The 11,438-nt window shown below is 58.4% G+C and overlaps 1 protein-coding gene across 2 annotated transcripts; it reads right to left on the bottom strand.

Annotated features, from left to right (window-relative positions):
- Positions 1-74: 74 nt before the first annotated feature.
- Positions 75-10,543, bottom strand: LOC128848966 (F-box/LRR-repeat protein 2-like). Of its 2 annotated transcripts, none has more exons than XM_054049275.1 (7): positions 10,342-10,543; positions 5,303-5,404; positions 3,446-4,429; positions 3,033-3,248; positions 2,527-2,739; positions 1,739-1,956; positions 75-1,628 (listed from the first exon to the last, which is right to left on the bottom strand). In XM_054049275.1, the coding sequence occupies exons 1-7, from the start codon at positions 10,366-10,368 to the stop codon at positions 1,460-1,462; spliced, it is 1,929 nt and encodes a 642-aa protein (XP_053905250.1). In that variant the 5' UTR covers positions 10,369-10,543; the 3' UTR covers positions 75-1,459. The 2 variants fall into 2 exon arrangements, with proteins under 2 accessions (XP_053905250.1, XP_053905251.1); XM_054049276.1 differs by having other exon boundaries at positions 2,527-2,673.
- Between the last annotated feature and the right edge of the window lie 895 nt (positions 10,544-11,438).

Genomic DNA, 11,438 nt, shown 5'->3' with positions numbered 1-11,438 from the left:
AGCTAGCCCTCCCTGGCAGAGGGGGGGCTGGGGCCCCAGGCTCTCCTGCTTTTCACAATAGCACAGGTCAGTGGGGCTGTTTAAATTAGAGGCTTTTATTAGAGCACTGGCCCATCGCCGGGTAAAGGCACCACGCGTCACTTTGGAGGAGTCAAACGGGGCGGGTTCCCAGGAGGGTCGTGGTGGGTGGTGAGGAACGCGTGAAACGGAGACCAGTGTGCTCTGGAAGCAGCTGATGCGGCCTTGGCTGCTGGTGCGGTGGGGGCAGGTACAGGCTGGCAGCACAGAGCTTTGTCCTGGCACAGGAGAGCGGGTGCTGAGCCATCCCCATCCCTCACCGCTGGAGGGGGAGAGCGGGCAGTGAGCCATCCCCATCCCCTCACCGCTGGAGGGGGAGAGTGGGCAGTGAGCCATCCCCATCCCCCACCGCTGGAGGGGGAGAGTGGGCAGTGAGCCATCCCCATCCCCCCACCACTGGAGGGGGGAGAGCGGGCAGTGAGCCATCCCCATCCCCCCACCACTGGATGGGGGAGAGCGGGCAGTGAGCCATCCCCATCCCCCCACCACTGGATGGGGGAGAGCGGGCAGTGAGCCATCCCCATCCCCCCACCACTGGAGGGTGGAGAGCGGGCAGTGAGCCATCCCCATCCCCCCACCACTGGAGGGTGGAGAGCGGGCAGTGAGCCATCCCCCCCACACCACTGGAGGGTGGAGAGCGGGCAGTAAGACACCCCCCACCACCACTGGAGGGGGAGAGCGGGCAGTGAGCCATCTCCCATGCCACTCTGCCTCCCAGAGAGCAGGGGGTGGGCTTAGGCAGCGAAGTTCCCCCCCGCTTTGCAGCACTAGGCTTAGGCCCAAGCTGCAAACTGTGCTGGGGAGACGGGGCAGGGGCCTTGGAGTCGTCGCTGGCCTCGGCCTCGAGCGCTGCCGACTGCATGGAACAGCAGCTCTCACTGCCCAATACTGCTGAGGAAGGAAGCACCCAACCCCTTCAAGGGGCTTTATCACCCTCTCCCCCTGGGTGAACGCAGCCCTGGGCAGGTGCCCTGGCTTTCGGCTTTTCCCACTGTCTCAGCCCTGCGTGAGCAGCCGGGGACCCCTGGAACTCACTCTGGAGGTGCCAGGCTCCAAACAGCTCTGCATACCAGCATCTCCCAAAGGCACCCTGGGGGTGTGCCAGGGCGGGAGTTCAGGGCCTGGCCTGGGTCTTCGCACACCCAGCTGGACCTTGGCAGCGGCCCAGCTGCACGTAGTGTTAGACACTAGAACTCTCTGGCCAAGGGGTGTCACCACTCGCCCCCCAGCCCAGGCCAAGACGCCGTGGAGCGCGTGTCCCAGCTGGGAGCGGGACGCGGGGAACAGCAGCGCACCCATGGGGAAGGGCCTGAGCTGTAGCATCAGCCATTCTCTGAGCTGCCCCAGACCGGAGGGATCTGAGCCTCCCGCTTGGCCCCGCTCACAGGGTGAAGGAAAGGTCTGCTCCACCCACAAAGCGCGACTGGACACACGTCTGCAGGGGCAGCTGGGCCTGGAAAAGCTCAATGTCGGCCATGCTGATCCCATGGCACATGGAGACATCCAGGCTCTTCAGCTGTCTGCACTCCCTGCTGAGGGCCATCAGTGTCCTGCAAAGGAGACAAATCAGGGCTCTCTTCCCCCTTCCTCCCGGCCTGCGACAGGCAGGGCGACTCCCCCATTGAAGGCCAGCAGTAGAGGAAGGCCTTGCGATACTTACTGGCCTGTGAGCTGGCTGCAGCCAGAGATGACTAAGTGCTGGAGTCTCCGTAGAGAGCTAGCGGCCTCCAGGAAGCCTTTATCAGTCAGCTTTCCGCAGTGACTCATGGACAGCTGCTCCAGGCTCTGGCAACCCCTGGCCACTGCTACCAGGCTGGCGTCGGTGATCTCCGGTAGCAAGCCGAGGGACAGCCGCCTCAGGGCAGGGAAGCGGATAACCTAGATGGACAGACGGATGAGAGCCCATCGGGCAGAGCTGGCCTGAACCTTTCCAGAGTATTACAGCCGTTGTGCTGGCACTCAGGTGGGCACATCTTCACCACCGGCTCACGGCCTGGGCAAGGCTTGCCCAGAAAACTTCAGAGCATAAAGTATTAGGAAGGAGAGAAAAGGCGTCCTCAGCCCAGCTCCCCCCAGAGCCGTGGCACCGGGAGTTCTGAGGAATGAGGTCTTACCCCCGATCTCGCCCTGGGTCAGTACCGCTGCTGGCACTGCGCAGGAGGGGGTTGCTTTCTGCTGGCAGGGCAGCTTCTAACCCAGCCAGCCTGGTGTCTGCACACTGCCCACCCAGCCGCACGGCAGCTCCCCAGCTGGAGAAGCAGATCAGAGCCTGATTCCTCCGCCTCAGCGCCCTGCGTCACGTGGGCACCTGGTGGGCAGTGCTGAGGGAGCCGTTAGCACCCGGCGCCGTTTCCCCTGGTACGTGCACAGGAACACGCAGCCCAGGAGGATTTCACTGGACAGCCGCTGGGCTGGGCTGACCCCAATCCACGGCCGGGCTCTCCATACCTTGGTGATGCTGCTGTCAGTCAGCTTGCTGCAGGCCATGAGGTCGAGCTCTTGCAGCTGTTTTAGCGCCTGCAGGGAGGCCCGGTGCCGCTTCTGGGACTCGTTCCAGGCGGAGTCGCTGAGGACCTTGGGATCCTGCTCCAGGTTCTGCAGGGGTGGCAGGAAGAATCCCATGTTACCGAAATTCCTGCTGAACTGTGGCCCTGCGTCCTTCTGCCAAGAAAAGGGACATGTTGCTGAGCCCGGGGGGCTCTCGGCCTCCCATCCTCTGAGCTGTGGCAGGGACTGGGCCTGGGGTCCCAGAGAGAAGGAACAGCCCCACAGACGTTCCCGTTCCATGCTGGCCCCCTGCAGGAAACCAAGGTGCCGACCTGGGACTGCGCTGCCACCACCTCCATGCATCCTCCTGCCTGGGCACAGGCTGGCCCTTGGCAGCACTCAGAGAGCCCCTGCTGCCTCGGCTTTTGCTCCACGGGCATCAGCCAGGCTCCGGAGCGGGCTCTCACCTCTCTGCGATGGTGACGCTCCTCTCTGGGCTCCTCTACGTCCAGGAGGCCCCAGTCCGTCAGCTCCTTGCACCAGGCCAGTCGGAGGACAGTCAGCCGGGGAAGGTGGGAGGAAATCGCTTGGATGCTCACGTTGGTGATGGAGACGCAGGAGGAGAGGTCTAATACCCGCAGACTGGGGCTGAGGGACCTGGCCAGCGAGAGGACAGAGCTGTCCTGGGGAGGAGAAGGGAATGAGTGAGAAGCCAAAGAGCTGCACTGAGCAATGCCAAACGTGCCCTGTTGGCCAAGGCTCTGTGCAGGAGAGAGTCCCGGTGGGGCAGAGCCTGGCGGCCCAGCTGCAGGTGAAGGGGTATGGGACTGAAAGGCAGGGCCCTGCCCCTTCTGCCAATAGCAGGAATTGGGGCACTTACTCTGAGCAGAGAGCAGAAGGCGAAGCTGAGGGAGGCCAGGCTAGGCCGCAGCTCTGGGGTGGAGCACACTTTCACCAGCTCACTGCCGCTCACGAGGCTACACTCAGACAGGTCCAGCCTCTGCAGGCTCCGGAGCTCAGCAATGCCCAGGAAACCCCCGTCCGTCAGGCGCTGGAGCTTCCCCAGGCCCAGGCTCTGCAGGGCTCGCAGCCCCGCGGACACAGTGAGGGCGGCCCGGTCGGACAGCTCCGAGCACCCAGTGAGGTCCAGCACGGTCAGGTGGGGCTGGTGCGTACAGAGGAGGCCGATGGCCTCGTTGGAGAGGTCCCTGCAGTTCTGCAGCACGAGTTCCCGCAGGCGCAGCCCCTCCACTTGCACCAGGGACCTCATCGCCGGCGAGGTGATGCTGGTGCCGCTCAAGTCCAAGGCCCTGAGGCTGCTGGCCCGCTCCTTCAGGAAGCGCAGGAGGTTGCGGAAGGACAGCAGGGCAGAGGAGTTGTAGTTGCTGGACCCGCGGTAGGGGTCAAACTCAAAGGTGAGGTGGCAGCGAGCCAGTGAGAGTCGGGCCAGGTGTGGCGCACAGCCTGTCAGCCGGTTGAAACTGAGATCCGACAGGTAGCGCAGGCCGGCCAGGTTCAGCTCCTGGAGGTTGGTCAGCGCTCCTCGGGCTTGGCTGATGGTCTCTGGCTTGGAGAGCAGCGTCCCGGACATGAAGAGGCTGTTGCAGCCAGTCAGATCCAGCGCGGAGAGGCAGGGGCAGGCAAGGAGGAGGTGAACGAAGGCCGTCTCGGGCAGGCTGCTCCCACGCAGACACAAGCTCTGCAGATGTGGCCCCAGGTGACAGGAGACAGCCTGGATCACGTCCCGGGAGACAGTGGAGCTGTCGAGGCTGGTCAGGCTGACGCAGCTCACGCACCGTCTGGCCAGGCTCTCAATGGCAGCCAGGGAGGCGGAGGTGGCTGGGATGTTGTACAGGATGTTCTCCTGGAACCGACAGGGGAGAGGCTGTCGTCACAAACGGGGGAATGCAGAGCAAAGGCGCTCACCCATCCAGGCCACTAGCAATGCCCCCGGGAGGGGAGGCAGGACTCCAGGGAGATGCTTGGGGGAAGCATTGGAGACACAGGCTAGCACAGGCCTTGAGGCTCCAAACCCTGGGTCTGGGGACAACAATGGAGGTGCCCTAGGCTCCAGAGACACAGCCAGGGAACAGCTGTCTTCCCCTCCGCCCCTTCGCTGGGAGCAGACTGAGCATGTGCAGAATGAGGCGGTGAATGCAGATCCCAGGGAGTGCAAGCCTGTGCACTGCCCGAGAGCTGGGGGGGGGGGAGGGGGGAGAGGGGAACTGCAGAGTGAGCCTGGGGGGGTCTGAGTGCTGCAGTGAGCTGAGGGGGTGGGGGGCGGGGGACTGCATTCAGGTATGTGCTTGGCCTGGCTCTGTAACTCTCCTGTGCTGTCTAGGAGTAAAGAGGGGGTGTTAAGAAGTTCCTTGCAAAGCCACTGCCCTTGTTTTAACAGCCACCTGGTGCCCAGGGATTGAACTGCCACCCAGAGAGCCTACAGGTGAGGGAATGTGCCGAGTGGCTGCAGAGGCTTGGGAACAATCAGCACTAGCTTTGGGGCCTGGGGCAGTTGGCTGTGGGAGTCCTTCGTCCCAGGAAGGGGGCCACATGACAGGTCTTCCCCGAGGATGATGCCCTACAAGTCCTGCCGCTTGAAGCAGGGACTGGACTCGGCCCAGAGCCGGCTGCCTGGGCACATGTGGGATCCAAAGGTGGGGGCCGATTAACACAGGGGACTCAGCAGGACTGGGCCAGTGGGCACGCCGTCGCCACATGGATGAGGGGTGGGCTTTACCTGCCGCAGGGAGTCCTGGGCTGCAAAGTACCAGGTGTGATTCACCAGAGAGGCCTCCTTCCTGTCGGCAATGGGCAAGAAGCTGAGGATGTAGGTGATGACCTGGGAAGAGAATGGGAGACACATGGGGAAGGGCCCCAGAGCAGGACTTGCGCAGCACAGAAGAACTAGGGCATTTGCTGGGGAAGCCGTGATTGGAGAAGAACAGCAGTGCCTGACTTGCTCCCGTTTCTGAGATGCTGCTGTACAGTCTTCTTTAAAATAAGAACACAGCGTAACTGATGCCGTGATGTCTGCCTGTGTCTGCAGCCAGCCTGAAGCAATAGCTCAGAGGTGCGAACTACCTTCTTTGTGCGGATGGTGTGAGCTCTGAAATGTGCTAATCTAACGTCAGCATGGTGAACTGTCTCACTCCAAACAATTTCAGCTGAAACTTCCAGCTCACGTTTGTATCGCACAATCCCAAAGTGCCTCTCCCTCCTTCCCAGGAGGCAAAAGCCCCAGCTGTTCCCGACTCTGGTGCCAGCTTCCCCCAGACAACTTCCACAATGTCATGCTATACGGTCAACACAAAACTCTGAGTATGCTGTCAACTTAGAGACAGCGCAAAATCAAATGATCAAATTCAACAACCCAGAGACGCTGCACTGGTTCCATGATTCATTGTCCTTGTCAAGGCTGGATCCCCACTTTGAACTTTAGGGTACAAATGTAGGGGCCTGCATGAAAACTTCTAAGCTTAACTACCAGCTTAGCTCTGGCTCCACTGCCACCATTTCAATGGATTCCCTTCCTGGGAAGCCTTGAAAAACCTTCACCAATTCCCTGGTGAATACAGATCCAAACCCCTTGGATTTTAAAACAAGGAGAAATTAACCATCCCCCCTCCTTCCTCCCACCAACTCCTGGTGAATCAAGGTCCAAACCCCTTGGATCTTAAAACAAGGAAAAATCAATCAGGTTCTTAAAAAGAAGGCTTTTAATTAAAGAAAAAAAGTAAAAATCATCTCTGTAAAATCAGTATGGAAATTAACCTTACAGGGTAATCAAACTTAAAGAGCTCAGAGGACTCCCCTCTAGTCTTAGGTTCAAAGTACAGCAAACAAAGATAAACACTCTAGTAAAAGGTACATTTACAAGTTGAGAAAAACAAAGGAAAACTAACACGCTTTGCCTGGCTATTTACTTACAAGTTTGAAATAGGAGAGACTTGTTTAGAAAGATGTGGAGAACCTGGATTGATGTCTGGTCCCTCTCAGTCCCGAGAACGAACACACTCACCAACAAAGAACACAAACAAAAGCCTCCCCCCCCCCCCAAGATTTGAAAGTATCTTGTCCCCTTATTGGTCCTTTAGGTCAGATGCCAGCCAGGTTACCTGAGCTTCTTAACCCTTTACAGGGAAAAGGATTTTGGAGTTTCTGGCCAGGAGGGATTTTATAGTACTGTACACAGGACAGCTGTTACCCTTCCCTTTATAGTTATGACAGTCCTGTTTAATGAATCAATAGACCACCTTCCTGTTTTAATTTCTCTGAAGCTTCAGCCCAATTCCCAGGCTGCTGCATGGGAGGGCGGAAGAATTCAGATCAAGTTTGCCAGGGACATGGCCCTGAGGAGAAATGCGGATTACCTCACCCCACCCTGAAGTGTGACCACTTCTGTGGTGGGACACAGCAGCTGGGCATGCACAGAGACGCTCCCCAAGCATTTAGGACAGGAAGTGAGGAATGCTTTATCCTAGTATGCTTGCAGGCACAGTTCCCAACCTCCTTTGCACCCTGTAATATTTCATGTCCACTTTGGCCAGGTGCTGTCTCAAGGGTGGGCACTAACTGACAGGACTGGAGGAATACTACATTTGTAGTGGGAGCAAGGCCAGTTGGGATTAGGATTTTGTTTGGCTCCAGCAGAGAAGTTGTAGTTACTGAGTCTGAAACATCCGTGTTGTTTTCATTCCTTGATCAGAACCTCGTGACTCCACACTAAAGGACAGAGAGGCCCAAGAGTGGTCAGAAAAGCCTAAGTAAAAACAGCGTGGCCTGCTTACAGGACGAACAAACCTACGTGGCCTGGGATGGATTTGGAGCTGCCTGTTTTCATGGATCCACTCCAGCTTTTAAACAGCTCCTTGAAGGAGCCCTTCACTGGGCCAGACCCGCAAGGGGTCTCACTGTTCCTCTAGGGTAGACCCGGCCGCCTCAACGCTTCCAAGACTGAAGCTTTGGGTTCCAGCACTCCTGTGTCACACCATGAACTCCGCCCAGCGAGTCCAACTGAGACAGACTCCTGGTCAGAGACCGTTACACTCTTCTGGGACCAGCACACCTCAGCCACTGTTTGCAGTGACACCAGGCAGAGGCGGGTTTGTTAGTCCCCCAGAAGACAGCATCGGGAAGTCCTTAGGTTAGTACAGTCAAGCAAAGGTTAAGACATGGTCCATCCTGGCCAAGCCAGTGTTCACCCAGCCATGCTGCCTGGAATCCTTTTCTGGCCCTCTCCCTCTGTCACCTTTGTCAGTCCCAGGTGAGAGCTGCCGAGTCTCTCCAAAAGCCAGCTCTGATCCCCCTCCTGCCAACCCATGCTGAGGTGAGGTCACATGTTCCACCTGCCAGAGATGCCACCTCGGGCCTCCCATTGTCATTCTAGATCCTCCACTGAGATGGGTCAGCTTCAGCCAGTCCTTTAAGGCCCCATTCATCCCACCCCTGTGACACACACACCTCACGCTCCTGCTCTGCCCTAGGTGTAGAGTTAACCCTTTTGCAGCACGGGGTGGCAATCCCGCGCTCAGTAAGTTACTGCCATGCGTGTCCTTCCTACAGATATTACAGACCAGTCCCACTTTGCCACACCTGAGCACTGCAGCAGGCCAGGTCGCTGAGCTAGTTCAATAGCAGCATTGTCAGAAATGCCCTAAGAAGAGGGGGGAGGCAAGAGCCCCTCGCGTGGCTGTTCCAGCCTGACCGCCGGCAGAGCTCACCAAACTGCCAAACCCAGGAAACTGCCAAGCAAGGCCTTTGGCTGGCTCTAAGGACAGGGGGCGTGCTGGGGGGAAATGTTATGGGGAACAGTCTGTCCCCCCACAGGTAAGGACTCTAGACCTGTAGACTTTTGTTGTAAAATCCCTTTTTCTCTTATGCTCTGCTTGGATCTTGAGGTCACACGAACACTGCTTTGGTCTGAGAGAAGGCTGTCTGGTCACTAGCTCCCCAAGGGAAGACCCACAAGTGCCGAACCCCATCACACCGGTAGGGTGAGCATGGTCAGTCCACAGGGGCCTGCCGCCCAGGGCCTGGTCTACGAGTGACAGTATCATCACCAAGTCCCACAGGGGATCAAAGGCATTGAGGGAAGCTGAGGGAGGACAGGTATTAAAGGCAGATAAGCAGTCTGGAGAATTCTAGTGAAGCAGTTCTGCCTAACAAATCTATTGCTTGTTACTGTTAGGTACTTTGGACTCTGGATCATAGCAGAGCTGTACGTTAGCTCCTCTTATCAGCAAAGGGTGTTTCCACAGCAGCACTAGACGCACTGTACAGAAGACGGCTGAATACTTTATGTGCTTTTCAAACTTACACCAACCTCTTGATGCAAAGGTTTCTAACATAGAGCCACGTCCTGCAGCCGGCGGAGCACTCTCAGCTCCCACTGAAGTCAAAGTTATCCCAGTGAAATCAAAAGGAAACTGAGGGTGCTCAACACCCAATAGAAGGCAGGCAGCACCTTGCAGGATTGGCTCTTTACTGTGACAAGGAACATTTGCTCTCCCTTGGATGATTGAAATATACCTAGTGTTACACACAAAAGTGCTTCCATTGATTGTTGGGTGGCTAAGGAACCAGACAGACAGACCTGGCATTCTCAGGGCTAAGCACCAGGATCTATCACCAGATGCCAGGGCAGGTGAAAGTGCTGGCACAAAGCTGAGCACCCCAGTGGGGAGAGGGGTGTTGTCAGGAGCAGAGTGCCAGCTCCGTTTCACAGCTCCCTTCGTTGGTAGAACTCCTACAGTCCCCCCTCATGTCCACAACCAACAAACATAAGAATGGCCATGCTGGGTCAGACCAACGGTAAGTTTGGACCACAGAGGAGGGTGTCTCAGGACTTCTCCTTAGTTCAAAGATCTGCACCTCTCGAGGTACCGTGGCTAAAGATTCCTTGGCTCAGCCTGTGTTCCCTGCTTTCCCGTCACATTGTCCCCGAAGGGGTTAAACCAGAAGCCAGAGTACCCACAGCTACGGTGGGGCTCGGGGCCTGCGTGTGTATAGAGTTTTATGTTTCTTAATATAAATGAGGCTCTTTACAAGAAAAAAAGCCAAGGAGAGAGGTGCTGGCTGATTTGGAGTTTTGGTAATGGGAATCCTGGGGGACTCAGGAGATCTCAGGGATGAGGGGGGGCAGCATCCCACATCCCAACAAGGGCCTCAGCCAGGAGGTCTGAGCCCAGGAGGGTAAGCTGTCTGAGCTAGAAGCAGAGCCAGCCGGCTGGGAAGCATGTGGGACCCTGCTCGCAAGAGACCTAGTGATCATAGAGAAGGGCCCTGTGCCAGGTTATAACATTGTCTTCTCCAAGTGAACAACTTACTGGGGATTATAGCAGTTGGCTGTGAACATCAGCATCCCTTCAAGCACTGCACTTGGAGTGTTTTTATTGCAGGCTGTGGCCACAGAGGCATACACATCCATCCTATAACGTGTGGTAAAGATGTGATGAGCCCTAAAGAACCACTGCCCTCTCTGAAGCCATGAGGGAGCAGCATCTCTGGTGGAGTGAGTCCCTGTCCCTGGAGAGCAGGGCCGACACTGGTCACACAGACACCAGCAATAACATTCTAGTAGCCCATTTAGATGATGCAGGCTGGGCCCTGCTACCAACCTAGAGCCCAAGGAAACACAGGAGTGTTGTCCTCATCTGAATCCCAGTTCTAGTCATACGCACTCTTGTGACCCTCCAGACACTGACGGGTCTTGGAAGTGCCCCAGGGGTCCCCCATCCAGCCCGCTGCCATCCAGCCTGAGCTATCAGAAGGTGTTACCTCCACTGGGAGCCTTCGCGTCTCCATGCCGGTCCAGGAGACAGCAGCTGCATCTGCCCCTTCTTGGGATCCCCAGCACGGATTGCTCCTGCTCAGGCCCGGCTGCTCCCCTCGGTTCGTCCAGGCGAGTGCCTCAGTCTCTGGAGTCCAGACAGAGAGCGATCAACACCTGGCCCTCCCCAATGCCCCCATCCTGTCTATCCGTCTGTCTGTCCTACCGCCCCCACCCCTGTCTGCCTGTCCTACCGCCCCACCCCTGTCTGCCTGTCCTACCGCCCCCACCCCGGTCTGCCTGTCCTACCGCCCCCACCCCATCTGTCTGCCTGTCCTACTGCCCCCACCCCTGTCTGTCTGTCCTACCGCCCCCCCCTGTCTGCCTGTCCTACTGCCCCCACCCCTGTCTGTCTGTCCTACCGCCCCCACCCCTGTCTGCCTGTCCTACTGCCCCCACCCCTGTCTGTCTGCCTGTCCTACCGCCCCCACCCCATCTGTCTGCCTGTCCTACTGCCCCCACCCCTGTCTGCCTGTCCTACCGCCCCCACCCCTGTCTGCCTGTCCTACCGCCCCCACCCCTGTCTGCCTGTCCTACCGCCCCCACCCCATCTGTCTGTCTGTCCTACCGCCCCCACCCCTGTCTGCCTGTCCTACCGCCCCCACCCCATCTGTCTGTCTGTCCTACCGCCCCCACCCCTGTCTGTCTGCCTGTCCTACCGCCCCACCCCTGTCTGCCTGTCCTACCGCCCCCACCCCGGTCTGCCTGTCCTACCGCCCCCACCCCGGTCTGCCTGTCCTACCGCCCCCACCCCATCTGTCTGCCTGTCCTACTGCCCCCACCCCTGTCTGTCTGTCCTACCGCCCCCCCCTGTCTGCCTGTCCTACCGCCCCCACCCCGGTCTGCCTGTCCTACCGCCCCCACCCCATCTGTCTGCCTGTCCTACTGCCCCCACCCCTGTCTGTCTGTCCTACCGCCCCCCCCTGTCTGCCTGTCCTACTGCCCCCACCCCTGTCTGTCTGTCCTACCGCCCCCACCCCTGTCTGCCTGTCCTACTGCCCCCACCCCTGTCTGTCTGCCTGTCCTACCGCCCCCACCCCATCTG

This window comes from Malaclemys terrapin, chromosome 14, assembly GCF_027887155.1.
Source record: "Malaclemys terrapin pileata isolate rMalTer1 chromosome 14, rMalTer1.hap1, whole genome shotgun sequence".
Classification (NCBI taxonomy): domain Eukaryota; kingdom Metazoa; phylum Chordata; order Testudines; family Emydidae; genus Malaclemys; species Malaclemys terrapin.
Note: the sequence above shows the minus strand (reverse complement) of the source record. Positions and strands in the feature narration are given on the sequence as shown.

Coding starts and splice junctions, on each gene's coding strand:
- LOC128848966 (XM_054049275.1), bottom strand. CDS start 10,368: ATGGAGACGCGAAGGCTCCCAGTGGAG. Junction 4,430..5,302: donor CCCAGGACTCCCTGCGGCAG/GTAAAGCCCACC, acceptor TGTCGGTTCCAG/GAGAACATCCTGTACAACAT. Junction 1,629..1,738: donor TGCAGCCAGCTCACAGGCCA/GTAAGTATCGCA, acceptor TCTCCTTTGCAG/GACACTGATGGCCCTCAGCA.